Below are 25,372 nucleotides of genomic sequence, written 5' to 3' on the forward strand. Positions count from 1 at the left end.
GCCCCGTGTCCTACATCGCCTGGTGTCTGACCCCTCGGCTGGGAGAGCGGCACCGCGGCGCTCCCCGCACAGCCGGGAGCAGCTCCGCCGGGCCGCCCGCTGTGCGCCGGCCGCGCACCGCACCGCACCGAAACGCAACGCGCCGCTCCGCTCCGCCCCTCCCCTCCCGTGCACACTGCGTCTCCCGCGGCCTCGCCGCTTAAATTTTATACCTCCCTCCCATGACGTCCCCGGGACGGGGCTCGGACGAGGGAGGGAGCTCGAAGCCCGCCCTTCGCCCGCAGTACCGCGCGGATGGCTTCGGCAGCAGCGCACCCACCGCCGCCCGCCCTCCTCCTCCTCCTCCTCCTCCTCCGCCGCTACCTCCCGCTCCCCCCTGCAGGGCCCCGGCGGCGCCGGGCCCTCGCGCCCCGTGGTCGGGCCCCTCCGCTGCGGGGCGGCCTCTCGCCTCCTCCGACGTGGCCTCCTCACGGTCGCGGCGGCGGCGTGCGAGCGCCCCCTGCTGGCAATCGCAGCGGCGGGTGCGAGGCGGCGGCGGCGGCCGGGCCCTTCGCGGTGGTCCGGCGCGGGCTGGCGGGCGACGCGAGGAGGCCCCGCCCGTTTCCAGCTGCGAAATCGCGTTAAAAGCCGCTAAAAATAGCCCGAATAGTTTCCTGATGCGGTGCTTCCCGAGGGAGGGACCGGGCGGGCAAGGGTCTGCGGGGCCGCGTGAGTGCCGGGCCCCAGGGCGAGGCAGCGGGCAGGCAGGGTAGAGGCAGGTGGCCGCTGCAGCGCCGAGGAGTCCCCACCATGGCCCACTATGAGGGGAAGGGCTGCTTCAGGCACCCGCTGCCCTCAACGGGGAGCTTACTGCACTCTACAACTACCTGAAAGCAGGTTGTAGTGAGGTGGGGGTCGGTCTTTTTTCCCAAATAACAAGCGATAGGACTAGAGGTAGCAGCCTCAAGTTGCACCAGGGCAGGTTTTGATTTTATATTGGGAAAAATTTCCTCATGGAGCGGGGAGTCGGGCATTGGAACAGGCTGCCCAGGGCAGTGGTGGAATCAACATCCCTGGAAGTGTTCAGACAATGTGTAGATGAGGCACTCTGCGATATGGTGGACTTGTCAGTGCTGAGGTAATGGTGGGACTTGATGATCTTCAAGGTCTTTTTCAACCTAGTTGATTCTATGATTCTATGGCTGACAAAGCACCATCCCAACTGGGGTTCAGGTCCATAACCTGGGCCTGTACAGGCTCCTATCTGGGACATGCCCTTATCATGGGCACCCACCATACCAGCCTTCCTCCTCCCTGTCCCAGGCCACACCTGTGCCCACTGCCCTGCAGCCCAGGGGCTCCTGGTCCCTGGAGTGAGCTCCCTTCTGCCTTGACCTAGACGCTGTCCCAGGCACGCAGTGACTCCCCACCCACCCCCCAGCCCTTCTCCTGAGGCCTGCAGAGGGGCACCTGAACATTCAAGTGTTCTGGGGCAGGATGGTGGCTTTATGGCTTCACAGCCCTGCACAGCCGGGGCCAGCACTGGCTGTTTTTGCCGAAAAAGAAGCCAGGAAGTTCAGGCCGACTGTGCTGTGGGAAGGTGCGGCAGGGACAGCTGCTGCAGGGCTGCGGGTGAGGCAGGAGCTGGGCACAGCTCTCTGCAGAAGCAACTCCTTGGGGCCTTCTTGCTCTGGAGAGGTGCGCCCCAGGAGCTGGGAACAGCAGCAGGGCTTCGGGGAGCCTTGCTTTGGGGTGTGGAGTTGGGAGAGCAGAGCCAGCTCAGAGGCCAGCTCCTCACTGAAGACATGGAGTGTGCAAGAGGATCAGAGGAAATCATGGGGCAGCTCAGGGTGCTTGATGCCTGGTGAGCCCATTCCCTGCAGCTCTGAGGAGACCAAACGGTGAGCTGCTCACAGTTTGTGTGTGCTTTGCTTGGGGAAGAGGAATAATAGTTCCTTGATGGAGCAGACAGAGATGTAACAAGATCTAGTGGCTCTAAGATGATGTCAGACGAACCATGACTTGGAGTAAGGTGCAAAGTCTGAGGGCTGCTATTAGGTACCCATGGAATATTTTTATGTAGATTGGGATGGATATTTCTAGAGCTCCCCAAGCACTTTTAAAATGAATTCTGGATGCTTTTCTGCTCTGGGACCGCCTCTATCCTGCATCAGGTTGGAGGTCACACTAAATGCAGTAGAACTGATTGCTTTGGACTTCAGTAATCCATTTGCTACAGTGCTGCATCGTGAGTTATTAGTTAAGATGGAGATAAGTACAGGAATTATGAGAGATTATAGAGTTCCCCAGTGGCTGGTCCTGGACCTAGTTTTCATTAATGATCTTGGCATACTGAAATGGATGTATTAATGAAATTGGCTGCTGATACAAATTTGGCAAGCATTGTAAATACAGGGGAGGACTGGGATATCCTATAGGAGCAGGTAGGCAATTTTGATGGCTGAGACCTTAGAAGTGGGATGAAATGCAATAGTACAAAATGTAAGGTTACGTTGTTGATAGCTGAGAGCAGACTTTTGGGTTGCAAGTTGGCAGCAGGGACTTACTGCTTGGAAATAACAGTGGAGAAGGATGTCAGTGTGAGGCAGGTTCCAGTATTAGGCTGTTCAATTTCTGCTCTGGGCATTGCTCTCTCTCAGCTGAGGAGGTGGGAAAGCTCCAGAGTCTTATGTGCGCTGGAACCGCCACTGGTGGCTGCAAGCAGCAGCCTCTTAACAGGTTGCACATCTTGGACACACTGGAATCCAGCTGGGCTGAGGGAGAGCCCGGCAGGGCTACTGAATGTGTGAGTATTGTAGGAAGTATTTCACACTTGGCAACAGTGGCTGGGGTTTGACAGCCTGAACTGGGGCTGATGTAACCCAAACAGCATCTGTTCTTGTGGAGATCAAGAGATGCAAATGTGCGGGCCTTTTCTGCCTATCAAAGCCCCTTCCACCTTCAAGAGGGAGGAACCTCCCGTTTGAAGGTTTGCAATTATTAGGAGATTTTGTCCTGGAACTCACATAAATAAAAGAATATTTGCAGTTGTTTCCCTCCTCCAAAAACCCTTAGAGATGGACCAAATACTTTGGGGTGTATGGAGAAAAAAGTTGCAGAAAAATCGCACTGACATGCTTGGTGCTGCCAGTGTGCTGCTAGTGTGGAGCAGGCTACAGCAATAGTCCTTGCTGAATGCTCTGCTTCCCAGTGGAAGCTTAATGTTTTCAATGAACTGGCCCATGTTGAAATCAGGAGTCTGGCTGTCCACCTGATGCGAAAACTAGGTAAGGAAGAAAGAAGTAGCGCTGTGTCACTGCTTGCTACCGGAATTGCCCTGCATCCCATAAATCCTACTGCTGCTTAACAAAACCTGCTCTGAATAAGGTGATCCTTGTTTTCTCCCACAGTAGTGCTACCATGTGGGCCTTCCACCACTGCTGTAGCTTTAACTATGTATGTATGCCCTTGCTCTAAAGGTGGTCTAGGACCAGGAGCATGTGAGAGTGCTCAAGTGTGATTGCTTTCCCAGACTCTCCCGGCTTTCTCTCAGATAGGAGAAGGATCAGACACAAGCTCTATTCATAGGTCCAGTCCAGTAATCAACAGCAAACACCACTAGTGGTGAACCCTGTTAGTCCTATTCTGCATGACAGGGTTTGGGTTGAAACCAGATGGAGAGAGTCCATGCTTAGGTGTAAGAACTTGTCTGTGAAAGAAATGCCTGTGTAGTTCTCACTTGCTGTTTAGATGAGAGGGGGTGGCAGTGCTGTGATTTACAGTGAGGCAAACTCACTGAACTGGAAAACTGAAACAGTAAGTTGAAAAACTGAACAAGTAAGGCAGGCTGAGAGCTGAGAACACACCTGAAACTGGGAAAGAGAAACCCTGGCACCACGGATGCGGACAAGAAAGGAAGCAGGCACAGAAAATGGCTTTAGACAGCCACAGCAGCACCAGACGTTCATCCTGCTGGCTGTCTTCTCCTCAGTTGAGTGGAACTGCTCAAAGCTCGGGATCAGGTGCTGCCTGTGGTGTCACCAGTAGGTCAGAGGAGAATTAATCTGTTCAAAAAAGGTAACCCCAATGTATAAAGCAAGTGAGATCCATTTTAGCTACCTCATGAAATGATGGATGAAAACTTTTTTTCCATTGTTGCTCTCCCCAAGCAGGCAAAAGTGTCAGGGTGGGTGACACATCTGGTTCCAATGAGTGGAAGAGTATAGAGGGACTCAAGGCAAAACAGATTTTAGGTTCCATTCTTTCTGCATGTCTGCTATTCTCTCTCATCAAGTATCTCTGAAGTCAGAAGTCAAAGGTCTGAGGCAAGTCTTGATTTCCCCAAATGCCTAAACATTTTCTTTCCTGCATGTGGACTTCACACTCCTTCAATTGGCCTGAGATTCCTGTCACAGAGATGGGCAGCAAGCAGCACAGTGTGCCTTGGGGGAAGCTGGGATGTGTTAGTGGGGTGGTGTCTGGGATGGGAACCCTGGGGAACAGTGAGGAGGGACCTGGGGAGTCAGTTCCGAACAAGTGAACCCACTTGTCCTGCTGCTTTGTAGTCTGTCTGTCCAGGGTGGCACCTGGTACTGGCTCCTACCTTGCCTCTGGAAGGAACACCAGGACAGCTAACTGCCTGTGGCCACAGCTGGCAGTGCACTCCTAAACCAAGAGTTCCTGCCCTCCAGCTTCAGCATACACTGCCCTGGGTGCTATCACACTGCTCTTAGGATGCTCTTTTTTCCATCAAGAAGGCCAGCTGTAAGTGTACATTTGTATTTGGACATCCTGCAGCAGCTACTACAACCTGGGGGCTGTAGTCCCCTCTGCCTCTTAGTATATATGGAGCCACATCGTTGCGGCAGCTTCTCTGAGGAGCAGACGGGAACTAGGAAATGCAGGGACATATCCCCGTGGCCCTGGTGGTAAAGCACAGGGCGGGGTGGAAACTGCCCTCTGTACCTCATGAATACTTGAATCTTAGAGAAGAACAAAGCATCTGGAAGATCATAACTTCATAGAGGCTAACTAGCCTGGCTTCAAAAAAGGAAAATCAAATCTCACCAAATTCCTTGAACATGTCAAGGTTTGTAAAGGGAGATAGTATCTTTTATTAGACCGATTGTTGTAGCTGGAAAAAACAGATAAGCTTTCAGGCACAGAAACACTCTTGTATGTTTTTTTTTCCAGCTGTATCAGTTGGTCTAATAAAAACCTATTACCTCTGCCCACAAGTCTTATTTAACTTAATCCTTAGATCACCACAGTCACAGCACAACTACTTGAAAATGTCAGTAAGGAATGGAAAAAAGGAGAATTATTTGACACAATTTATTTAGACATCTTAAAGTTCTTCACCCAGTCCATGAACTTCTACTAAAGCTAAGCAGGTATGGAGTGAAGAGGGGGGGTCTTTAGTGGAAGGTGTTCCTGGATGGCTGAAAACTTTAGGGCGATGCAGTCAATTTTTCTCATGGCACAGTGTTAACAGTGTAGTCTGTGGTGTGCTACAGCTGTTGAGTGTAGCAGATGAATAAATGGGTGACACTTATTTAGGCTAATGAGGATGGGTGAAGATCCTAAGGAATGTCAGATACCAGAAATAGTACAGGCAAATGGACAAAGCACTGGAGAAAGAAATGTTTATTTAACATGTGGAGCTAAACCCAGATCTACTTAAAATTAATCTATGCATCTGTCCAGCCAAGAAAGGGACCAGGAGTTGTTTTATGCAGCTCAGTGGAAATCTCTGCACAACTTAGCTGGAGAGGCATACGTGTAATGATCGCTGAGCTTACATTTCATTCTTCCACTGAGTGCTCTGGGGACCAGCTGCTCTGTCTGGAAAGCAGTGTTAAAGCTAGAGAGGATTGGGAAGAGCATCAGAAGCAATCAGGAGACTTGGAAAAACCACTCTGTGAGGAGCCAGATCTACAAGGCTGGGATTATCTGCCTTAGTGGGAACTTGACTAATACAGTAAAGAGCTGGAGAAGACAAGAGCGTCAGGCAGTTTTTACCCTGCCCCTACCGCATGTGAAACTAAGAACTGATCAAAGAGTACTTACATGATGCATTGTGCTGAGAAACTGTAGCTCCGCTGTCACTGTTAGGCCAAGGTTTCAAGACCGCTAACGGGGCTGGATATCTATCTGGTTACCAGGAGCACTGAGCGTGGCAATACACCGCCGGCTGCTTGGCAGAACACCCCGTCGGTGATGAGCCAGTCTTTACCAGGTGTCCTGGGCCAGGCCCCGGGCTGCCCCGAGGGGCCGGGAGAAGCGCCGACGGGCACAGGCTGAGTTCCATGTGTACAGCACCCGGGGCTGGCGCAGGGGTTAAAGGGACAGGCCCGGCGCAGGCCGAACCCGCGGGGCGATGCGGGCCGGCGGCGCTGCCGCTGAGGGTGGCGGTTGCTGGGGCGGGCTGTCTGCCGGAAGCACCGGCGGCGGCTGCGGCGGCGGCGGCGGATGGAGGTTGAGCCGGAGCGAGCGGAGGCGCCACGGCGGGGGCTTGTTGCCGGGGTGAGCGGGCCCGGGCCGCGGTGAGGCCGCTCTGCTGCCCGCGGTGTGAGCTGGCTGTTACTGGTCGCGGGGCGCGAGCGGCCACCCCAGGGCCGGGCCCCGGTCTCTCTGAGAAGGGGCCCGTAACCGCGGCCCGCTCGCATGAGAGCGCGGCAGAGGCGGGCTCGGCGCCGGCGGCTCCCACAGCGCAACGGCGGAGGCGGGGAAACGGCATCGGCAGCGTGGGGGGAGAGCTGCCCGGGCTGCCCGTGGGCACCGCCGCGGGGCTGGGCGGTGGGACCATGCGGCAGGCAGGGCTGAGAAGCCCGCGCACCGGCCGCGGGCTGGGCTTGGCTGTGGGGTAACCATACCGCTGCAGGGCTTTAAGCACTACCCAGGGAAATTGCCTGGTTTCACGCACAGCGTGACGGAGGAGCTGCTGCTTGCGGTTTTCCCTGCTCTGAAGGGGCTTTTGTCAGTAACCGTGTGCCCTTTGCTCCTTTGCGTTTCCTCCTGTGCTACAGGTACTAGAGATGGGCCGTCGGGCCCGGCAGGAGTTTTTTCCAGATGAAAATCCGATCAGGAAGAGTTCCCAGTCTGCTTCTCTTGGAGAGGTGGGTGGCCTGTCAGGAGAGCCTGACTGTAATCCTGCTGGTGTCTCCAGCGGACAGTTCTTCATTTCTCCTGAGATTCTTTCCCACTTGGTGTGCTCTGTCCCCCGAAGTTCATCTTTATAGAGTTGGGAGCCATGTGACTGCCCTGTCCATTGGTGTTGCCCTCTGCATGAAGTGTAGTTTTCACAGAGGGTCATATCTGGGGCTACAGTTTCTCATGTGTGATCTGTGGAGAGTAGTATCAAACAGGACTTAGGGCCTCTTCCTCCTGTACATGCGTATCTTCCATGGGTGTTAAAATATGAGCAGGCATATGATTTTGTGACATTTACCACTGTCTATGGTAGCAAGACAGAACAGAGGTAAGCAGATGCCTTATTTTTGCCATTTGCTTTTGCTAGAGCCAAGTGCGATATCTGAGATGGTCAGTATCAAGATTGTTCCTCTGTGCACAGGCTGCAAAGGCCATGCTAGAAGCCAGCTTTGCCACATCTGAGACTTTGTCTTGTGGGTAATAACATGCAAACTCGGTTCCCACTTGGCTTTGGAGAAAAAGTTTTGCTCAGACTTTGTTCTGTCAGTACCTTTTCAAAAGGTAGAAGGTGGTCTGGAGCCCCTCTTTCACAGGAGAGTGAGACAGCTCCCCCTCATACCTAGAAACGTGATATGTGAACCCTTTCCATTCACTTTCTTGCTTTGTGCTGCAGAATGGTGAAGTTCTACGTGAAAGTTTGCTCTCATGTTAGGACAGCTTCTCCAGAGATATCTCCTACTGGAAGCAGCACCTGTGGAGAAATGGATTTTGCTCCCTGATACCTTTAGATGGACAAAAGGGTCATCAGACTTGTACCTTATCGACAGTCGTATTTGTTTAAATGAAGTTGTCTTTAAATTACAGACCCACTTTGCCCTGCTGGCCACCCTGGCACTAACTGTGCTTCAGGCTACTGTGCTCAGAACCCTGGGACCTTCTGTCTTGGGAGTGGCTACTCCCTGGTCCTCTGTGCCATTGCAAAACTCCAATTCCTGACTACTATTCAGTAGCAGTTGTGTCCCAGCCATCTGTGCCAAAGCAGTTTTGTGGGGGAATATCTCTTGGAGCCCCTGTGATGCTATTGAAAACACGCTGTTATGGCTTAGCTTACAATAATGCATCATAGGCTTAGCTTACAATAATACATCATAGAACAGTTGTGGGATTTGGTTTTTGTTCTGGAGAAAGTATGGTGTTTTCTTTTGATAGGTGTAATAGAGAATCATCTCCCACCTATCTATTCTCCCCTCTTTGGGTATGCTGTAGGAGTTCAGGAGGGATTCCATGAGGGAATTTGTAGAAGGTGTAATTTAAGAAATGGAAATAGCCATAGGCCCTGTGGGTAAAGAAAGTTTTAAAGAAACCAGCTGGTTTAAGTGGGTGTAATCGTTGGTTAGCCTCCAGATTAGGGTGGCTCACTGTCAGATTGTTCTCTTACTGGAACTGGCTGTCCTAATTCAAGGACTGATTCCCTGGTTAGAAAAAGCCCAGGGCTGACTGTAACTTACTGCAGTTGTTGCTTCATAGCCATTATAATAGCTTGTAAGAGATCATAAAGGCTCCAGTCCTTGGGCACCCCCGGAGAGGACTAAAAAATAGTTACAATCTTCAAAAGCAGTGAGCTTTTCAGCAGCAGAAGGGTGAGGCCTTCCACGCCTTACAAGATTCAAATATGTTATTACTAGATCTTAACCACAGGAAGAACTGTTTGTGTCAATAGTCTCCCTTCAGACAGTTCTTTGTTGCTAAATGTTTTTGTTAACTGCAAACCTTGGAGCTACTGCAGAAGAGACAAAATCCTCTATAAATAATCCTCAGCCTTTGCTCCAGAATTGGAGGCTTCTCCTACACGATCAGATTTGATACCAAAGCGAGCATTTAATAGGACTAATATTGGTTTTTTCCTTCTCCTTACATTGGCAATCACCTTTTACTTTCCTGGAAGCTTGGCCTTGGCTTGCCATCAAGTGGTGGGTTCAGCTGTGATAATGGATGTCTCATTCAGTCATCTGGTCATCTTGAAACCTTTTCAAGGAACCTTCCCAAAAGAAATGCAAAATAAATAAAAAAAATAATTTTTCTGGACCTGGCAGTAGTGGAAGAGGCCCCATGGAATTTATTTCAGCACAGGAGGTTTTATTCTTATTGCGGATTTTGAAGACCAAGGGGTTTGTCTTAAACCTTTGCTACATTCATACCTTCACGTGCAGTTTCGCAGTCAGGATGGTGATTCTGCCCACAATAGTTCCAAAGTGTTAAAACTATTGTAAGATTTACCTTGACATTTTTTATTTTTTTTAATTCCTTGTCAATCCACCCAGCTCAAATTTCTGGTATGAACATACTGTTTGTGCTATTGTTCTGTTTTTTTTTCATGACACTGAACAGTCCAGGAAGCGTTTTTCCAGTCAGAGCAGCTTCCTTGAAGGAAGCAGAAAGTACCTGTCTATCCATGTTTCAACGTTTGAACTTATTAAAAGGGAATTTACTTTGAGGGGTGAAAAACTCATTTAACATAATTAAAAAGATCTTTGTTTTGAAGTGAATAGGCAAATCATCTGACTTGGAGCATAGGTCTTATCTGATTACTGCTGATCTCTCCTTGACCTGGACTCTGTATTCCCAAAAGAGATTCTAATCAATGGTACATCTTCTCAGCTGTGTGTCTTTTCTCATGAAAGTGTTGTTAAAACCTCCTTTCCTAGAGCATAACTGCGATCTCGTGTGCCTTGTAGCCCAACGCACTTTCCTCCGAGGTCCATGAAAACAGTACAGTATTTTAGTAACTTTTCAGTGCCTGTTGTGTGTATACATCTCCCACAATAAGTCCCTGAACTACAGCGGTGTAGCTGTAATTATCAAATCTCTATTTGATAATTCCCGTTCTTGTGTGGAAGTATCTGAATCCTCTTCCGATTCAGACCTCTAGCTCCTTAAGGTGCTCAGTAAGGGTCGCAGCGCTCTGAGTCTGCCATCTGAGATGCAGAGGATTCCTGCCTTTGCCGAAGTACAAGTACTGACAAACAACACTGCAGCTATGTGTTATTTCATGAGGCAAGCAGGAACATGATTATTTGGTGGAATTGGTGCAGTCATCGTCCTCCTGCAGCAAATGCTGAACATGTTCCTGGCCTTTAGAGCTCCTTGGCAAATCAGCAGCACTTCTTGGGCACCCAAGGGAATATGCTGTAAATGGGAATTCCTAGAGATAAATCTGCTTGCTACATGCCAGAACTCCGCATTTCAAACATTCATTTTCAGAGGGGTAATTTTTCCGCTGGGAGGCCTTTCCCATCCCCTGGCTTGATGTGTTACTTTTTACTCATCTTGATGCTATCAAGTTTCTGACAAAATGGGACATACTCAAGCTGGGCATGTTGTTTGTATAATGTGAGGGGCAATTCATATAATGAGATCTGTTGAAGATCTTTGCTGTCCCATCCTACCAGGACTCCTGGACACTTTTGTAGAATAAAAGTCAAACCTCTTTCCTGGCTCTAACATCACTGCATATGACATCCTGAATGCTGGCTTGATGACATCTGCCAAAAAGCTGGCCAGGTTTGGAGCTCTTGAGGAGATTGATTTGGAAAGCTGAGTGGAAAAGCCTTTTTTGTAAAGATGTTTCAGCAAATTTTTCCTTTTCTGTGTCACAGCAAGAGGGAACTGTTTGATGTTCCATAAAAAGTCAGTATGCAAAAATATTGTAATATTATCCTGCTTCCATAGACTGTTTTCTCTTTAGACTAGAGAAACAGGACTCACCTGCAATCTTGTTCAAGACTTCCCTGCTTTCTGCCTCTTGCAATCTCAATATGAAGTTGTCAGTGTCTGTCTGGCAGCACTTTGTAGATCCTTTGAGTGGAGACTGCTTCAGTAGGCAATATGTCAGCCTAAAGGTTGAGGGTTTTCCAGGGTATGTTGAGAATATCTCCACACAGGTAGGGCAGGATCAGTTTCACTTTTTATTGGGGTTTACTCCGTAATCATCCAAGTTCCCTGCTGGTTATCTTCCCTGTGTTTCACCACAGCCTGGGGAAAGGCTCTGTGCTTTCGCTTCTGAAAATATGTTCTCTTGTTGTCCTACTTAATATTTGTAAGCTTGCCTATGTACTTGTGGTCCTTGGGTGGTACTGAAAAGCATTTTTGTGCTGTACAAAATACCTTACGATAGATTAATGTAGGTAGACAAAAGCTGGGGCCACCTCCACTGCATATTGGAAGAAAGTTCCCACAGGTGAATTTTGCAAACCAGTGATTCGGACTTCCACCATCCAGCTTACAAACACTCTGGCAGTGATTCTGTAGACTGACATCCAGGCATCATTTAAATAGGACTCAGTTATCTAATCCAAGAGAACAGCTACAAATCAATTGCTCAGGTGAAATTAATGTGGAAAATAGCTCAAAAAAGTGGTTATTTAAATGTTTTTCCAAAGTGTGTTGTCTAGCTGGATTTCTTTCCGTGCTAGTGCAGTCCTGTACCACTTGGGCTCCCTACATCCAGAGAAGCTTGGGTCAAGTTGGGCCCTGCAGAAGCCTTTCTTCTCTCATGTGGGAACAAGTGGGTCTCTGGCTGACAGACACACCCTTCGAACAGATTTTACCAGTTCGGCAAATCTGATTTCATTTATGCTGCTCGCTGATACGGACACTCTGTACCCGAGCTGCCTCAACGTGCATGTAGCCTCCCTCTGCTCCTCTCGTGGTATGACCATGAGATCAGATGACAGCACAGACATTAAGCGGACTCAGATACCAAACCACTTTAATCAGGTATATGTAATTTATTAATCACATGGTTTCCCTGTTCCACAGGAGAGATGATGCACTCCAGAAGAGAAGTCAGGTGGGTTAGTGTAGTGTTTCTAGCCATCCTGCGTGTACTCCTGGTGCAGGGTCATGAGATACCCTAGATTGTCTCCCTGCGTGATTCTGAACACTGTCATTTCTAGGATAGTATAGAGATTACCAGGTTCTTAATTGCTTCCTTGCATGTGGTGCCTAGCAAGTGGTTATCACTACTGCTGGTGTTGGCAGTCTGCTCCTCAGAAAGACAAGCTGCTTTCCTTGAATTACTCATCTACCCCATTAACAAAGCTATTCCCTTACACTATAGGGTTAGCTAAAGTTCATCTACTAAAGCTAACACTGTTGTCAGCTATGCCTGTCTTATGCTGACTGCCACAGCTTCTGCTTCCAGTGGAGGATCTAAGGTTGCCTTGAGAAACAGTAGCTTCTGGAAAACAGGCTGCAGCCTGCTACAGTATATAACACCTATTATGACCAGTCCAGCATAATTTCTGGTCTCTGTCATGATTGCAGAGCCTATCCATAGAAATTTTTCTAGTGTCCTACGCACCTGAATAATTTGGGGTTTTTGATGCTATGGGGCGATGTAACTAAGTCTGTTCTCCCTCTCATTTGGTTGGTTGTAGTGTGCTTTTCAAGGTCTGACTGCTGGTAGACTTCCCTGCCACTGCAGTCAGCCCTGCTTTGTTTTGTATTGAAATTAGTATATGCATAAATGACCGTGGATATAAAAACCTTACAATGGTGGGATCAACTTTGTACTTTGTTCAGGTGGGTTAGGTTGCAAAGCATGTACTGCAGGACAGTACTGTGTACAGTTCTGGTGTCCTCAACATAAAAAGGACATGGAACTGTTGGAACAAGTCCAGAGGAGGGCCACGAGGATGATCAGGGGACTGGAGCACCTCCCGTATGAAGACAGGCTGAGGAAGTTGGGGCTGTTCAGCCTGGAGAAGAGAAGGCTGTGTGGAGACCTCATAGCAGCCTTCCAGTATCTGAAGGGGAGCTACAGGGATGCTGGGGAGGGACTCTTCATTAGGGACTGTAGTGATAGGACAAGGGGTAACGGGCTAAAACTTAAACAAGGCAAGTTTAGATTGGATATAAGGAAGAAATCCTTTACTGCTAGGGCGGTGAGGCACTGGAATGGGTTGCCCAGGGAAGTTGTGAATGCTCCATCCCTGGCCGGTGTTCAAGGCCAGGTTGGACAAAGCCTTGGGTAATATGGTTTAGTGTGAGCTGTCCCTGCCCATGGCAGGGGGGTTGGAACTAGATGACCTTAAGGTCCTTTCCAACCCTAACTATTTTATGATTCTATGACAGCCATTCATACCAATCTTCGAGCTATTTTGTGCAGGCTTCTGTAGTTCTAACTTCTTTCTCTCTTTTTCCCTTCCTGATCCTTTTAGGATGAAGACTCTGAAGAAAAGGTTGACCATGTAAGACTAGAGGTTTTCTAGGTAGATCCTGGCTCCTCTGAAGGGGATTAGTAGGACTCATCTATTCATGTGTCTGGAGATTACCTTAAGAGGGGACTCTTGTATTGGAGAATAAGACAAAGAATAAGACACTGCGTCAGACACAGTGCCTTTCCTGCACCCTTTGTTCCAATTGCTGACATCTGTTATCTTTGGAACAGCTGTTCTTACCAGCTACTGCATCTTGTTCTGAGGTCACAGATATATACGTGGCCATTGTAATGATAACTATTTTCATTTAAAAGTCAGGGCAACAATTAACTAATAGAGTACAAAACCTTACTGAGTCTAGATTTGCTGTCCAGTAGCGTCAGCTTGCTCATACAAATGAAAATTTGTCTTCAGGGATTATGAAGTCTTGCTGGTTCCCCAGAGGAGGAGGCCAGCCAGTAGTAGCAAGGATGTGTGCCTTTGTATCTTCTTAATCTTTCCTTTTTTTTTTCCACTGGAATGCTAATATCTGTGATTAAAAGGATGGCATAGTGCTTCTTACCAGGCTCCTGTTACACAGAGAAAAGGAAGATACATGCTCTTTCTTACCCTGCAGCAAAGTTAAAATACATCTTGGCATTCATTTGGCATTAGAAGCCAGGGTGGTGCCATTCAGAACAACCTGAGAACAAGCATGCGTTTCTGTTAAAAATCTTTGGACCAGTTGTCTTGCACTGTTGCTGACCATGGAATTGGTGTTGTCCAGTTTTTCTGGGCTAGAGTTGCTGTCTGTGTATATTAGACGATTAAAGCATCCTCTCCCTTACTCTTAATTCCTTTTGTTGAAGCACCAGCCAATACTGGTAGCATAGTAGATTCATTTGTGAAATTTAAAGCCCTGAAAAGAAACACGTATCACCCATCTCATTAATTCTGGCCTCAGAAGAGTATGCTCATCACAAGGAGTTAAGACTATTCAGATTAGCTCAGTTTTCTCTTGGTAGTGCTAGAGATGATATTGTAGGAGAGATCCACTGGGTTTATTTGTCAGTGATGGATAGTTAAAGACTATGCCCAGAGCACTTTTCCATTTATCGGGTAAAGAGGCCTTCCACTGATGGGTATAGTTTTGGGGACTGGTTATCCAATAGAAATTTTTCCTGATAATTGATCTAAACCCACCCCCACCCCCCTGAACCAGTCCTTACAGTCATTTCACTGGAACTAATTCCACCTCCATACAGTGCCCTAAATCATTGATTCCCAAGGTCTGCTGTACTAAATGGTGGCTGGTCACATGCCACAGGCATCTTCTTGCTCCTGGCTGCTAAATTTCATTAAAACAACTAAACCAGTGTGACTCTTCCACATGAGCAATTATTGTTGCTTCAGGGATGTTACACAATGGTGCCTGGCAAGGAGATTTTTCCTTGGTATGAAGTGATCCCTGCTTTGAAACCCCTCTTGTCTGGATAATTCCTGCACCCGTATTCAGGCTTATGCTCATGGTCTCACTTTATAGTATTTTTGCATTTTTTAATGCCTGTGAAGGGTAACAAAATGGTTAACTGAGTGTTCAGAAATCTTACTGATCAGTAAGCTTTTTATAATTTAAAATACTATATGCTTACAAACTTCTGTTAGTTGTATTGTCTTTTCCAAACCAGTTATTAGTGGAACTTTACATTATAAAGTGTGATCCAAAACTTGCTGCAGTATATCCCTCCTTTAGTCATTGCCTGGCCAAGCCGAAATACTTGGCTTCTTGAATCATTTGTCCAAAGTTGGCCCTTTTGTCCCCCTGACGGCTCATGTAACCCTTCTCTGAACTCCCTTTGGGCTGCGCGGAGTGTTACAGTCTGAACTCTTCATGGATTTGGTCCCTTTCCTCTTGCTGTGCTGACGATATTCTGTGGCTGCCTGAATACCAGCAAACAGCCCCATCTGGACTTTTGATGTGAACGTACCTGCTTAAGTCCTGCCCTCCAGCCATTGCCTGCTTGGAGACTGGCAGCCCACTCATTTTGGATCTGAACTTTTGCCAGGTGAATCACTCATTTGGCTGCACCTTCCAAGGCTGCCTGGGACATGTAGCCAAAAGGCTTTAAGGCTGATCAGTGGTATAATAAAGGGTGTATCCTAATATCTCAGTTAATTTGCAGAGGCAGAATAGGCAGGAGTAGTATGAACATGGCTGTGAGCCAGAATTTTGCTGGATACTCTTCCTGGCTTTGCCACGGATTTGCTCTGGGGCCTTGGAGAAGTCCCTCCTCTATTTTTCTTTAATCCCTGTCTGAAAGGAGGACTAGAGCTTTATGCAGAAGAACTGTGGGGATTCCCTAAACACAGATCCACAGGGGGCTTTTGATCCCTTACACTCGTAGCAAAATCCGGAGTCTGTATTAGGTGCCTGTGTAGTGTGTGGACAATCTCACGATGGGTCTGGGGATCTATTAGGGTGATAAAAAGTGGCTGGGAACTGGAGTGTGTCTGAAACCCTGGCCTTCCATGGAGATCTGCCCCATTCTGAGAGCTCTGGGAGCGCATGTCCCTCTGCTAGCAGTGAGTGATCCTGATCCCTGTTGTGTGTTTGGTTGCCTTCAGCAGTGGAGCAAGGTTTTTCTTTGCATTCAGGGACTTCCAGGGATGGAGGTGTTCATTTGGATGTTGAAGCCACATGCTTTATACATAAAGATTAAACAGTCCATCTCCTTTCCGAGCTGCAAGATACCGATTTTGTTGTCCTTTTCCTCCTACTGGGAGATGTATCAACTAATGTTTATACCACATCCCTGGAGAATATTATATGTAATGACAAAGCTATGAGCTGTTCTGGGTCAGAGAAGGCTCTCAGTCCTTTCTTCTGAAGCCGCTTTGCTTTGCAAATGGAACTGAAAGAACTTTGGGGCTGCAGGGAAGGACTTTCTGACTGAAGCAAAACAACAGTTGAGTGGGAAGACATCTGTTCCAGTCCTGATGAATCTAGCCGGTGCCTTGTTCTGTAGTTGTGCTTTGGTCCTTCATGGACTGAAGCAGTGAGAGCACCTGATTTGTGACTGATAGGTGAATGCAGACCTCTGTGGCTCTGTATCACTCAAAAGATTGAGTGACAACATGCTTTAAGGCAACAGCTGGAAAGAGGATTTGATGGTCTGACCTTTTCAGAGCTAGCACCCAAGTCCTTCTGTAGTTCTAGTTCCCAGTACTTTTAAAACAATTTTGGTGGGAAAATGGGAAGATGCTTTTTAGGTTAAGACATGTCAGGAACAATTGTTTTCAATGGAATGTTTGTTGGAAGAACTATACAAAAAATGTAAGAACCTAAAGTATGAAGCCAACTGTGGGCTTAAATTGCTGGGTTGCCCAGTTCACTGGGGTTGCTTGAGTGAGTGTATTTGCATCCTAAAATATAGCACAGAAGGATGCAGAGACCCCCTGGTGAGAAGCAACCTGCACTCTGCCTGGGGAGATACCAGTTTGGTTACCATAAGTACCTTAAGCTAGATTGTTTCCAGACTCAAGCTGACTCACATGGATCCTGTTTGCAGGTGTGTCTGCACCTGTGGTGTAGACATGGCCTGGGGCTTGATATGATCAGCACCTTTAATCAAACTGGTATTTTCCTGACCCAGTTCTTACCCTCACACAGTGGTTGGCACCCAGCTCCACACTCTCATTCCATTGTCTGGTCTGGTTTGGATCTGCAGAGCAGCCACCCTCCAAGTACTCTTCCCCACATCCCTGGAAACTTAGGAATATGAGACTGAGGAGCCCAGCACTGGCTACACTCAGCTGGGTGCTTTCTGGGGGACCTTATTTGTGTAAAAATAATCACAGTCATTTAGGCACTGTCCAGCCACTCTAGTTCAGAGAGTTCTTGACTGAAAAAGTCATGTGTAATTGTAATTAAGAATTGTAAAATAGCCGTTTTTGTATTTACAGCTTACATCGCAGTAAGATCTAGAGAGCGTTGGTGCATGATTAGGAAAAAAATTTCCTATTCCCGAAGACCTTATGGTCTGACAGAGTTGTTTTTCTCTAGTGTCCTGTTCTCCCCTGTGATCTTCAATTTGTAGAAGAGCCCTCACCAGGGGCATTTTGTTTACTGCGCATTGCCAGGGTTTTGCCTTCTTAGGCATACAGTTTGGAGTGGAGTAGATAGCTCTTGAAGCAACTGGAATCTCCAAGAACCTGGGAGGGTTCTCGTGAGGCAGAATTTCCTGTAGCTGTTGCACATTGTGAATGCCCTCCCTTTTGCATGCTTGTCCTGGGCTGAGCTGAATTTCTCCCTCCATATCCCAGAGTTTCTGTCAGCTGTTTGGATTCTTGCATTCTGCAAATAAACACCCACCACCAAAGTGAACCAGCATCCAAGAAAGCATCGGCTTTTTTACCTGCTTCCATTTTACAGGGATTGTTTCTTTTTCCCCAGTGGTCTTCTGTTGCTTGTAGAAATGCTGGACTCCCAGCCTGTTCCTGGGGACTGCTTAGCTGGAAGGTGGCCAGATTCTCCAGGAGGAATCTCAAAAATGCAGCTGAACTTTTGTTCCCTAATTAGGCCAACTTCCCTAGTGTGAGCCCCAGCAGTGCATGGCCTGGAGATCCCCAAGGTCTTGCACTGCCTCTACTCCTGTGCACCCTGAGTGGCCGGCCAGCAGGGCAGTTATTTTCAGCTTTCTGAGCTTATCTGCTAGCCTTTTGATGACATCTACTGAAACAGCACTTCTAGTCAGCCATGTTTCCCAGCCTTTCTAGTCATATCCTTCCTGCTTGGCTACTTTGATGTGGATTAGAGACAATCCCATTGAAAATAATACTATTCAAAGCTTTTCCATACATTTATGCCATGCTTTGAGTGCTCCTGGATCCACCTGAAGGCAACAAAAGAACTGTAGGAGTGATGGAGATGGATGTGGGAACATGTCTGACAGTATGTAGCACAGGGTAACAGCAAACTGAGAGATGCTTAGGAATACTGGAGGGGCATCTCCCTCTTAACTATGGGTTGTGAGGGCATTCTACCTTGGTAACTCCTTGCTCAGAGAATCAGATTATTGTCTGCTTCTTCACTGTTCTGATGCAGTAACTCCTGAGACAGGTTAAGCCAAATGCTGCAATATGACAGCTTTCATAGCTGCCCATGTAAGCTGACTAGCTAGCTGACCATTATTTTAGGGAAAAAATTCCTAATAGCTGCTTAACAATATGAGCTGCAGCTTTACATGCTATGATAGAGAATATTTGAAGCCCCCCAAGAACTTTCTCTGTCTCAATAGCACTTTCCCTAGTAAAGACAGGTCAGTGACCATGAAGGACAGTTTGTGGATGAAATGGAAATCCATTTTTTTCTGCTAGGCATTTAAGACATGCAGAAGTCATCGGAGGGTATTTATTAAAATGAGATATACTACTTTAAACTGTCTGTGGACATGATGAACAGGGCTAGCAGAGACAGGTTGTTCTTTGCAAAAAGCCAAGGCTTGCATAGATCTTTAATTGATCCCTTTTTGACATCATATATTCTCTGAAATCAGTATAGACTGTGTTATGTGGCTGCTTGGAAGCAGTAGGGCTGTTTGACTTACAGCTCCTTAATTGACAGCAGTCAGAACTAGTCCATCAGGCCTGGTTTTGGAGATTTGTGTTTCCTCAGTCAGGAGAGTCTCAGGCAGCTGTCTGGAGAAGAGGAAATTTGAGACTCGCCATACTTCTTTCTTTCTGCACCATGGTCAATATTGGATAAACACAAGGCACCTACATACTGTATAAAATCTCACAGTGTTTGTGTATTGGGCAGAACGTAGATCCCACACATTTTAGAAGATGTATTACATGACAGAAAAATTGTGTGTCCTCTGTTGCATGCTGCAATGTCATTTGAGTCCCTGCTTCCCTGTACAGAGAGCTCACTGTTTCAAAGGAGTTGTCATGTTGATGAAGGTAAATTAATCCATATTTCCAGACCCACCTGAGAATCTGAGTGACCCAACATGTCTGTAATCTGTGTTGTAGTAGGTCCTAAAAGAAACTTTGCTGGATCTTGAGGATCCAAAGACACACAGGGTAGTTGCTTCCATGAGGAAAGCAACATCCAACTAGCACCTTCAAAACTGCAGACATGATCTGACAAGTAGCCTGGAAATTTCTGCCTTAATGGGGAAGCCAAATTAGAATTCTACATCTGTCTGATAAGAAAGGGCCTGACTACAGATAAAGAAGAACATAGAGTTTCTACTTTAATGCAGGAGCGATGGAATTCAGGCCAGTCATTCTTCAAAGGGAGAGATAAAATTCTGATTATAGTGGTAGTATGAAAGTGTTGGTAGGAAGGTGGCCTGAGAAATACTGGCAAAGTGCCATCACAAAAATGGTGAACTGGATTTCTGAGGAAAAAAAAAAAGAAAAAAAACAAACTAAAAAGCTGATCATGGCAATGTTCCTTGAAAAGGAGACTATCTGCAGAAACTAAGGTAGAAGAAACCTTCTGGAGGTGAATAACTGACAAAGCTTAAGTGGGAAAGCAAACCACAGCAAGTGGTTAGTTAATGTGAAACAGACTGAGCAGCATGATCTGAGAGAGAACACTGTTGTCAGGAGGTGGTGGAATCTGTGTTTTGAACACCAACATGTTTTGGTGGACAGTTCAGCTTTTGCATTTGGGAACATACATAAAAATCTTGCCCAAATAATATGTAAGTACCAACAAGTTCTGATCATTTAAAGCCCCCAGTCTTTTTCACCAAAAAGGTATGTTCAGGAGCACATTTGCTCCATTATGGAAGAACAGTGTACTCTTTCTGCTCTGCTCTCTCTGGGGTTGACATTCTTCCCACTTTTTGCCTCAAGCTCTTGCTTGCAACTTCAATGTCCCTAACTGTCACCACGTTATGACAATGTATGACATTGCATTCTCAATTGTAAATTATGCTGAGGTTTTGGAAATGTTAAAAGTATATGAAGGTAGGTGTATTTACTTGACAAAAGTGCATGTGGCATGTGACCTTACTATGGCACTTTCCAGGCAACTAACAAAGAAAAGCTATTTATCCTTGACAGTTAACATTGTCTTTCCTGTTGCTTGTGCTCCTGTAGACAGTTCAAAAAGAATTACCTGATTTATTGCAAGAGACCTGTAGGTATATGTGAGGTGTTTGTCAGGGTCTGACAGACATTCAGGCTTTCCTTGTGTGTATGATCATAGAACCACAGAATAGTTAGGGTTGGAAAGGGCCTTAAGATCATCTAGTTCCAACCCCTCTGTCATGGGCAGGGACACCTCACACTAGACCATGTCGCCCAAGGCTCTGTCCAACCTGGCCTTTAAACACTGCCAGGGACAGAGCATTTACCACTCTCTGGGCAACCCATTCCAGTGCCTCACCACCCTCACAGTAAAAAACTTCCCTATATCCAATCTAAACTTCCCCTGTTTAAGTTTTAACTCATTGCCCTTTGTCCTATTGCTGCAGTCCCTGATGCAGAGTCCCTCTCCAGCATCCCTGTGGGCTCCCTTAGATACTGGAAGGCTGCTATGAGGTCTTCATGCAGCCTTCTCCAGGCTGAACAGCCCAGACTTTCTCAGCCTGTCTTCATACAGGAGATGCTCCAGCCCCTGATCGTCCTTGTGGTCCTCCTCTGGACTTGCTTCAGCATGTCCATGTCCTTCTTATGTTGAGGACACCAGAACTGCACACAGTGCTCCAGGTGGGGTCTCACAAGAGATCAGTGCAAATACATAACATTGGCAAGACTTTGTAATCGAACCCCTAGATGGCATGAAGTCATCCCCTGTGCAAAGACTGAGGCGGTCATTCTCATCCTCTATGTGGAGTGTCCCACTTGTATCTTTGATCTGAAGGCTAGTTTTGGTGATGAGGGAATTAAATTGCAGGTGCATTGGAACGCCCTGGAGATGTGTCTTCCCTCAGCCTTACGGCCCAGGTTCTTTGGTGACATTTGTTAATTCCATGCACCTTTGTAAGGAGTTATGAGGCTGGGTTGGGAACATGGCCGGCTGGCTATCAGAGGGATGCTGTAAGGGGAAAGGGGTTGTTTGCATGCATGGGAAGGATCCATGTGTGAGGGAATGTGTTTTTTGAGGTTGGGGTGTGTGTGATGGGAATAGGGATGTTTATGTGGGCATGCATGCCCATATGTGGTGTGTTTTTCCGCCTTTTCCTGGGCTCTGGGTGTGTCCAGATGAACTGAATTCAAAATACTCCTTTTTTGGCACTGTAGTCTCTTCTCTGGTTTGGCATCTTAAGAATCTGGGGGAATCATTTAAAGATCAGAAAACTCCATTCAATTGGGCCCCTGAAGTCTTCAAATTCTGTGACATGGTCATTCCAGTCGACTGAGCTCTGTCCCCTGCGGATGAGCCCATATAAGGAGGCTGTTTCCTGTGTTTCACGCTCCCTGCCTGTCCCTCTGCCCTCCTGTGCTCCCTTTGCTGAAGAAAGCTGGTATTTTGGGACTGCAGCTCCTGCCTCATTCCTGCTCCCTGTTTATTTTTGGAGGATGACTATTTTTGCTCCTGTCAGGGAGCTATGCAGGGTCATGCCCCGTCCCTGCAGCAGGCAGTGGCTGCCCCTGGCAGGGTCTCTTCATTTCCCACACTTGCAAACAATGCTTCTGCTTCAAGAAATAAACACGGGAGACCCCTACCATCAGGGGTTAGCTCAACTCCTTCCTCATTTGTGGCAAGGGGTAATTTGGCTTTGTCTCAGGGTTGACCCCACCATACATGCAAGGTCCTGTCTGTCAAGTCAAAAATCCTCAGGAGTGACCCAGTTCATTCCCTTAATAAAAGCTGTGGGAGCCACTGTCCCCCCATCATTGCTCCAACTTAGACTCCTTTTCAGTTATCATTTTTTCTCTGTTTCGGGACATCTTTTACGCATCATCCTTTCCCATGATGCTCCCTTCACACGCCCCTGCAACCCATCTTGCCACAATGGGCACCACAACTGGGAGCTGTATAAACAGAAATTCATCCATTGGATTCACCATGCCTCCTTTCACCACTGCCTGTTGTGCAAAGCACTGAAGGCACTGCTGGATGAGGTGCTTCAGGCAGGAGGAACAGAGCCCAGAACTGCAGAAGGAATAGGCTGCTCCCACACGGTGGGAATTCATAGCCCTGTTCTTTGAAAATTCCCATCGTAACCCCCAGGCTTGCCACACGGCAGAGTGTCACACGAGACAATGCAAGATAATAGCAGGGAGTGCCTTTAAGCTCCAGATGAACTTCCCCTTTAGCATTTCAGTGGTGGCAGTGCTGGGTTTCCTCTCAACTAACTTAGAGGTATTTGGTATGGCTGGCTGTATCTGCACTTCAGCTATCCTCTTCTTCTAGGCAGTGGACAAAAGCAGACACTTTTTAGGAACAATTCCCAGTCTAAATTAAAGATGTCTAAAATGTGCTGACCCTAGGAAAGGTGTAACGTGATACCTCCCACTGAAATGTGGGCAGCAGTTCTTAGTAGCCATATTTAGCCAGTAGAACACCTCATCTGTGGATCAGTCTGCTGCTGTACTGTGTGTTCTGGACAAGTTAAAGATACATAGATGAGAAACTTGTCAAGATACTGATTAGAGTAGTATATCTTCTGTTTACCTGGACACCTACACCCCTGTTCTGTAATACTTGTCTTCCTTTTATTTTATGAATAGACAGCATTTTAAACACTACCTCTCCAGCCATTATTTGGTAAAGTTTTACATTAATATATGTGGACCTGGTGTCTCAGTCGGCTTCACTTTGCCTACACTGGAGCTGGCTCTGATGTGTCTCTTCTCTCTTTTAAAGGGTCCACCACCTAAACCCCCACGCCGGCAAGGAGGCTGGGCAGATGATGCTGTACTGGCAACTACCAAGTAAGTCCTCATGTTTTTCCTTACTAAGAGGGGCTTAGGCAAGGATTAAGTGAACATCACTAGTTGGGATTTGCTGTTACAGGCATTGGAACAGTTTTTCTGGATGTTGTAGGTGGCATGTGTCTCTCCTTCAGACCGTTTGAGGTACTGCTCTTTCTTGGTTCTGCTGGCTAATGCTCTTTATAAATTGGCCTGGCTGGGTCACTGTGTACATGTCACTGTCTGCCAGAGGCAGTGTATTCCTTACCCGGTATAGTAACTGAAAGGAGTCAAGAACATAATAAGCATGTTAAATGTAGGAGCGGGGAGGGGGGATTTGACTGGTTGTGCCCTTTCCAGGAGAGTGACACATGACAGTGCCCCACTGACAAGAATGCAATGAACAGTTCAGGATTCAATGATCAGCCTTGACAGTAAAGGTGAAATTTGTCGATGTTTGTGTGTGTATGGGGTTATGGTATAATGGAAATGGATGGAAATGGTCAACGATAAGAGATAGGAAGAAAAAAGTGTACAAATTGTAGAGTGTAGATTGAGAATCCTGGTGCTTATGAAGGACACCTAAGGGAAAGGAAATATATGTATGTGGTAATAGAATGGGTGTGAAAACTGAAGGACAGTTCAGACTGGGAGATGACTTGGTTTCAAACTATTTGCTATTTTTCAAGCTATAAAGTTGTGCTGGTGTTGTATTTCTTATTCGCAGAGCTGAAGGGCTCAGTGACAGAGTGGTGTGAGATTGCTTGTGTACATTAAGGCCTATAATAAGAGTGTATATGCCTGACATATACTTTGGAGGCACTGATTTATGGAAAAAATTTGTATTTTCTTTCCTGGAACCCTGAGAATGGGAGAGGACATCCAGAGGGGGTGAGAAGGGTGTTCTATATTCTGGGGCAGCCTTTCTGGAAAACAGTACCTTTCTGGGAAAATTATCATTCTGTCTCTGAAGAATAAATCGGCTGAAAATGCGAAGACTGGAGTAAAGGAATTAAGGTCTCGATCTGAACTCCTTCTGCTCCTCTCTAGCTTAACTCTGATAATGGTATTACTTTGCATAGGCTGGCTGAAGCTAGAAGTTACCATTGCAAAGATGCGCCCACCTCAGGGTTATAATAAAAATGCCACCAGTGATCCTGGTTCTTTGCAGGAGCAAGCAGAAGCTTTATGGAAATGTGACAGCAGAGAACAAGGGTGAATGACATTGTTTAGGAAAAATAATTGTTGTAATTGTTGGCTAGGTGAAGGTCTGGATTGGAGGTAATACGGTTATTAAGGGCCTGGAGGGCAGTGCCTGATGTGCCCTGGAGGACAGTGTGCAGGTTCCTAATGCAACAGCAGTGTGACATGTGCTACTTTGAGATGTTTTCCATTGTTTGATATGAACCTCATGTGATATATTTAGAGCAGTAGCTATCAGTGGTGCTTGTCCACTGTCCCAGTTGCATGGTTTACAGATACAGCAGGTGTATGGAGTAAATGCTCCTGTGAGGTTGGATTCAATTCAGTTGAAGAAGCAGAACAGGAAATAGAAGGCTGCAGACCTTTCTATCTGTGAGACCCTGCACAATGATACATGAGTTGAAGATTTGCCCCTTGCTCAGTCATGCATATGATACCCATGTTGTATCTGGCAGTACTAGTTTTAATTTGTGTTAAGGACTTTTATTGAATAGATTTTATGAAGGAGAGGTTTGTTCTGACTTCCTTTGGTCATGTGAGGTACAAGGATTTTGTACAACTAGTTCCCCTGTCTTTTCTTTCCTTCAGCTGTGTATTCTCCCCAGGGTGATCTCTCTCCTTGTCTCCTTTATAAAAGTGAGATGCTGGCCTGTAAGGCTGTCTTTGTGACATATCCCGGAGTAAAGCCTTCATGTGAAAAGTCTGAGTCATCGGCTGATGTCATACCAATGTTGCTGTAGCTTTGTTGTTTCTGTTTTCTCAGGCTCTGTCTCCCCACAGCTTTTCAACCAGTTTGACTCAGCTTGGAAGCCCATCAAGTTAACTTGCTTCAATTTCACTAATTGTAGATGTAGTTAGAATAACATGCTTCTATTGGTGTATCTGATGTAGGTATAAGAAGTTTTATGCCAGTGTAACTGAGCCTACACTTGGGAATTGTACTGCTTTAAGTCATTTCTTTT

At 46.8% G+C, this 25,372-nt stretch overlaps 1 protein-coding gene across 2 annotated transcripts in view; it reads left to right on the forward strand.

The window, feature by feature from the left end:
* The first annotated feature begins 6,296 nt into the window (after positions 1-6,296).
* Positions 6,297-25,372, forward strand: part of IFT43 (intraflagellar transport 43) — a 46,600-nt gene continuing 27,524 nt past the window's right edge. Inside the window, exons 1-4 of one of the 2 annotated variants that reach the window (XM_061463631.1) lie at positions 6,297-6,504; positions 7,008-7,097; positions 13,353-13,382; positions 23,161-23,228. In XM_061463631.1, the coding sequence (XP_061319615.1) occupies positions 6,451-6,504; positions 7,008-7,097; positions 13,353-13,382; positions 23,161-23,228 (242 nt within the window). In that variant the 5' untranslated portion in view covers positions 6,297-6,450. The remainder of the gene's footprint in view (positions 6,505-7,007; positions 7,098-13,352; positions 13,383-23,160; positions 23,229-25,372) is intronic. The other variant, XM_061463632.1, reaches the window with a different exon arrangement.

Source organism: Pezoporus flaviventris, unplaced genomic scaffold (genome assembly GCF_033815535.1).
Source record: "Pezoporus flaviventris isolate CSIRO_AGI_PZ_B2104156 unplaced genomic scaffold, CSIRO_AGI_Pfla_v1 ptg000036l, whole genome shotgun sequence".
In the NCBI taxonomy this organism is placed as follows: domain Eukaryota; kingdom Metazoa; phylum Chordata; class Aves; order Psittaciformes; family Psittacidae; genus Pezoporus; species Pezoporus flaviventris.